This window comes from Carcharodon carcharias, chromosome 1, assembly GCF_017639515.1.
Source record: "Carcharodon carcharias isolate sCarCar2 chromosome 1, sCarCar2.pri, whole genome shotgun sequence".
In the NCBI taxonomy this organism is placed as follows: Eukaryota; Metazoa; Chordata; class Chondrichthyes; order Lamniformes; family Lamnidae; genus Carcharodon; species Carcharodon carcharias.
Window position 1 is genome coordinate 2,812,121 of NC_054467.1, and position 6,000 is coordinate 2,818,120.

General features: G+C 49.2%; 1 protein-coding gene across 2 annotated transcripts in view; it reads right to left on the reverse strand.

Moving 5' to 3' along the window:
• Nucleotides 1–5,787, reverse strand: part of LOC121277620 (serine/threonine-protein phosphatase 2B catalytic subunit alpha isoform) — a 356,398-nt gene extending 350,611 nt beyond the window's left edge. For both annotated transcript variants that reach the window (XM_041187189.1, XM_041187182.1), the window contains exon 1: nt 5,520–5,787. In XM_041187189.1, the coding sequence (XP_041043123.1) occupies nt 5,520–5,571 (52 nt within the window). In that variant the 5' untranslated portion in view covers nt 5,572–5,787. The remainder of the gene's footprint in view (nt 1–5,519) is intronic.
• Nucleotides 5,788–6,000: the final 213 nt, after the last annotated feature.

Consider the following 6,000-nt stretch of genomic DNA (forward strand, 5'->3'; position numbering starts at 1 on the left):
TGAAAGCCAACTCATATACACCAAGATTCATATACACCAAGATCCCACAAACAGCAACAAGATAATGACCAAATAATCTGTGTTCATAACACTGATTGAGAGTTATGTATTGGCCAGGACATCAACCATGCACATTGAGCACAATGATATTTTTTGATGAACAATTAAATCACTCATTTTCTATTTATATATGGAGGATCCAGGTGGGGTTTCTCAAAGCACCGGCTAGGATTTTCCTCACCTGATATCTAAGCCCCTCCCCATGTTCACAGATTGCATAAGAATTGAATTGCAAATGTCAGTTATGAGCATATTCACACAAAAGAGGATTAATCATTTAGGCAGTGATTAGCTAAGGTGAATTCATCAAGAAATAATCTGCACACAAAATGCGGTCAGATGCAATATTTACTCTTTTAACGAGAAAGTTGGGCAGGTCTCCTCTCAGACTAATAAATCATACACTATCCTAATTATGTCCCATCCAGGGTCACGTTTCTTTTAACAGTGTGTTACAAATAATACAATATTAAACTATCCTAATGCTGGAGTTAGTCTCCTTGCAGAGTGATGTGAAGCAACACAGTTATTAGGGGAGTTACTATGGTTACAGCTAGTGCTGGAACAAGCAGACTGCTCCTCCGCACAGCCTACCAGCACCCCACACAACTGCCAGAGGCTATCAGGCAAGTCATTTGGGCTAGGCTTGTTGTACAGCTACGTGGAATGAATTCCTATTCCACATACATGATGTTGCTCAGATACTGTTTATATTGAACATACTGCAGCAAGATTAAGACAGCAAACTAGGGAGAGGGGGAGTTACGAAAAGCAAAACAACAGCAAAGCTCAAATAATATACAATTGTTTTTAAAACTCTGCACCATTGCCGGCTACCGATTGCAATTGTCTGGAAAATGAAAAATGTACTCCAAAAAAAAAATCATTGGAGCTTTTTTGTTTTGGGATCCATTGCTGTTCCACTGCCCTATACATTGCACACACACACACACACACACGCACATGTGCAAGGACACACACACGAGAAGGGTTAAGAAATACAATGCGATCACAACAGATGTGAAATAATGACAAGCTATCGAATTTAAAAGGGGTAACCAGAGTCCACCCTTAATCAAATAAATTCAAAATTATCTTCAAGTAAGCAATTGTATTTTTTAAATGTTCAGGAAATTTCTTGATCTTAAAGTCACATTTCAAATAAAGAATTCAGCAAGTACACAACATATACTCTCTCTACATTTTCTGTGCACCCTATACGGTCATATACAATTTACTGAATCCTGGTTGATTTCTACTGCATAAAGCACTCTCTCTCTTTCTCTGTAGCCTTTTAAATGCTGCAAATCATAGGAGTTACAGAGAATTATTCCCATAGCACTGCACTCCAATGGCTGTAAAACATTTTGGATCATCTTGAGGCTATGAAAGGTATTGTATCGACAGTAGTCTTTCCCTTCCCAGATGCCTGTTACAGGGGAGGGGAAGGAGAGGTGTCACTGTGGAAAGTGGGTCAAATGGACAGGGTTGTTGAGTTACTGTGCTGGAGCTAGGTTGTGCAGGAGGATGAACATTATGGTGGATTTTGGGCCCAGATAATGAAGTCAGTGTTTCAGCACCTGTTGGGCTGAAGAGTGGAACTGGAGACTTGTTCAGCGGGTCTCTGAAGTGGATCATTTAGTTTGGCTTTTATAGGGAAGGCAGCAGGATAAGGCAGCAGTTCTGGCTAGACCATCGTTTATTATCCATCCCTATGGTAATTGTTCTTGAGAAGGTGGTGGCGAGCTGCCTTCTTGAACCGCTGCAGTCCATGTGGTGTAGGTACACCCACAGTGCTGTTAGGGAGGGAGTTCCAGGATTTTGACCCAGCGACAGTGAAGGAACGGTGATATATTTCCAAGTCAGGATGGTGAGTGACTTGGAGGGGAACTTCCAGGTGGTGGTGTTCCCATCTATCTGCTGCCCTTGTCCTTCTAGATAATAGTGGTCATGGGTTTGGAAGGTGCTGTCGAAGGAGGCTTGGTGAGTTTCTGCAGTGCATCTTGTAGAAGGTACACACACTGCTACTACTGTGCGTTGGTGGTGGAGGGAGCGAATGTTTGTGGATGGGGTTGTCCTGGATGGTGTCGAGCTTCTTGAGTGTTGTGGGAGCTGCGCTTATCCAGGCAAGTAGAGGGTATTCCATCACACTCCTGACTTGTGCCTTGTAGATGGTGAACACACTTTTGACCCAGCGACAATGAAGGAAAGGCAATATATTTCCAAGTCAGGATGGTGAGTGACTTGGAGGGGAACTTCCAGGTGGTGGTGTTCCCATGTGTCTGCTGCCCTTTTCCTTCTAGATGGTGGTCAAAGGTTTGGGAGATGTTGTTGATGGAGAATAAACTCGGGGGTTTATTTCTTTGCACACGCATTCACCTTTCTGTAAACAAGGGAACAGGCAGAAAACCTGCTTTCAGCCTGAAAAGTATCAGCAGTTGGTACACAGGGTAAGCAAAATTAAGATGCGGGTCTAATGATGAGGAAGCACAAACCCAGGTCTTAACCTAGTTCCTGTAGACAAACAACACTCTGTCCATGGTACCATATTCGCTGTAGTAATGGGATTTACTTACTTTTTAGATTGTGGGTTTGGGGAGGTTGGGGGGGGTTTGAGGGGCTGGGGGGTGGGGGAGTGGGGGGAGTGGTAGGGCAGGCAGAGAGAGGAAAAAGAGTGATTGAGCAAGTGATTCTTATTGGTTCCCCCGGAGTTATTTCATTCTCTCTGCCCTTGTAAACTACCATCCCACTTCCCGTCTCCCTTTACTCTCCAAACTCCCTGAACATGTTGTTCCCTATCTACTAATCAGTGCCAATCTGGAACACAGCTCCTTGTTTGAATCACTTCATTTCAGATTCCTATCCCTGCCATAACACTGTAACCACCCTCATCAAAGTCATCAATGACATCTTATGCAAACGTGACTAAGTAAACTATACGACATACAAATTAGGAGCAGGATGAGGCTACTCAGCCCTTTGAGCCTGCTCTGCCATTCAATAAGATCATGGCTGACCTCTCCACACTCCTCAAACTTATGCAGCCTTTGTGATGGTGGGCACCATCTCCTGCAATGCCTTTCCTGCTCTGTCCAGCTAGAAGATACTGCCTTCACCTGGTGCCACTCTCATCCAGCTACTCATGGCCAGAGAATCTCTCACAGTGGCTTCTCATCCCAATCCCACCACCATCACCTTAGGAGACCCCCAAGGATCTAAGCTTGCCCTCCCCCCCTCCTTGTTCTCAGCTATATGCTGCCCATTGACCTTATTCAAAAGCACAGCATTACTTTTCACATATACAATGACAATCCCAAGCTCAACCTCACCAACCCCTCTATCAATGCCTTCACTGTCTCCTCTCACTCTCCTCCTGTAAGATGTTCCTCTTTTATCCAGCTTTCTGTAACCTGTCCTAATAACTCATGTGACTTGGTGTCAAATTTTGATCTCATGAACCTCTGAAGCTTCGCAAGTTGTTTTGCTATGTTCAAGGTGCTATATAAATGCAGGTAGTTATTGGAAGGAGAAGAGCAATACTGGAGTGGGATTTGGCACCTAGACTGGCAGCAATGGGCTTGGGGCTCCGGGGAAGGGGAAAGAGAGGCGGGGGAATAGGCCGTGAGTGGGAGTGGGGAGAGGGGGAGAGACATTGAGTGGGGTGGAGGTGGGGAGACAGTGAGTGGAGTGGGGTGGGGATGCGGGGGAGAGACAGTGAGTGGGGTGGAGGTGGGGATGCGGGGGAGAGACAGTGAGTGGGGTGGAGGTGGGGATGCGGGGGAGAGACAGTGAGTGGAGTGGAGTGGGGATGCCGGGGAGAGACAGTGAGTGGAGTGGAGTGGGGATGCGGGGGAGAGACAGTGAGTGGAGTGGAGTGGGGTGGGGTGGGGTGGGGTGGGCTGGGGTGGGGGGAGAGACAGTGAGTGGAGTGGGGATGCGGGGGAGAGACAGTGAGTGGAGTGGAGTGGAGTGGGGTGGGGTGGGGTGGGGTGGGGTGGGGGGAGAGACAGTGAGTGGAGTGGAGTAGAGTGGGGTGGGGTGGGGTGGGGTGGGGTGGGCTGGGGTGGGGGGAGAGACAGTGAGTGGGGTGGAGGGAGGGGGAGAGGCCATGAGTGGGGGTGGGCAGAGGCCGTGAGTGGGTTAGGGAGAGGGGGAGAGGCAGTAAGTGGGGCTGGGGTTAGGCTAAGCCGGGGGGAGGAAGGCAGTTCCCTGTATTCAGGTGGACGGGAAGTTGCAGGAACTGAGGCAAGGCAATGCCTCTGTGGCCCCCTCACCCTCTCAATCAAATTCGCAGAAATACTTCAAACAACAAGAGGCATTTTAAATACAATATACCCTGCTTCCCAAAGAAAATCCTCCAACAAACACAGACACACACACTCTCGCACAGCCAGACACGCAGTCACTCACACACAATGACTCAGGTACACACACGCTCACAATCTCCAATCCCAGTCAGAATGTTACAATCCCTAATCCCAGTTATAATGTAACAATCTGATATCCCAATTACAATGTTACAATCCCCTATCCCGGTTACCCCCAATCCCGGACACAATGTCATAATCCTGGTTACAACGTGATGATCTCCAATCCCGGACACAACCTGACAATCTCCAATCCCGGTTACAATATTACAATACCTCAATCCTGGACACAACATTCCAATCCCAGTTATAACATGGAGCAGGCTGGAAGGGCCGAGTGACCTACTCCTACTCTTAATTCATATGTTCGTAATCCCGGTTATGATGTAGCAATTCCCAATCCTGGACACAATGTAACATTCCCCAATCCCAATTGCAATGTTATAATCATTTATCTTGGTTACAATCCCCAATCCCAGTTACAATATTACAATTGCCAATCCTGGAAACAATGTAGCAATCCCCAATCCCAGTTGCACTGTTACAATCTTGGGTACAATGTGACAATCCCCAATCCTGGTTACAATGCTACAATCCCCAACGCTGAATGCAATCCCCAGCCCCAGATACAATGTGACAATCCCAGTTACAATCCCCAATCCTGGTTACAATCGCCAACGCTGAATGCAATCCCCAACCCCAGATACAATGTGACAATCCCAGTTACAATCCTGGATACAATGTGACAATCCCCAGCCCCGGTTACAATGTTACAATCCCCAGCCCCGGTTACAATGTTACAATCCCCAGCCCCGGTTACAATGTTACAATCCCCAGCCCCGGTTACAATGTTTCCAGTCTCTCCCTCAGGCTGATGCCCGGTTCCGGATACAAACTCTCACCGCGGCTTCAACACGGAAACAGGCCGCGAGCTCCGGCTGTTCTGTCAGCCCCAAACCTGCCACTCAGTCCCGGCTCCTGTCACAGCCCAAGCCCCGGATCGGGGGCAGCCTGGACCCGTTTCCCAGCCGCTCCCCGGCCCCGGCCCCGGCCCCGGCCTCCCGAGCTCCCCCTCTCCCCCCGGTTACTCACATTTCACTGTCCTCTCTGTGGTCGAGTGAATCTTCGGGTCCTTCTCGGACATTTCACCATCAAAGATTAAAACAAACAGCAAAACCGGGCAAAAGATTCAAAACTTCAATTAATCAGGATCAAGACTCAGTCCGGAGCCGCTCCGCTCTCTGTGCCGATCCGGAGCTGCTCCCGCTCCGCTCTCTCTGTCTCTCTCGATCCGGATCCGATCCTGTTGCTGCTGTTTCAACACAAACCCCCAAACCCGCAGCACGGAAACCCCGCCCCCAGGAGAGACCCCGCCCCCAAGTCCGGCCCCACCCACAGAAAACCCCGCCCCCGGGCCAGACCTCGCCCCCATGTCCGACCGCACCCACAGGAAACCCCGCCTCCCCAGGTCCGGCCCCACCCACAGGAAACCTGCCCCCCCTCCAACAAGGGCAGGCCCCGCCCCCGCGTCCGCCCCCAGCCACAGGAAACCCCGCCCCCAGGAGAGACCCCG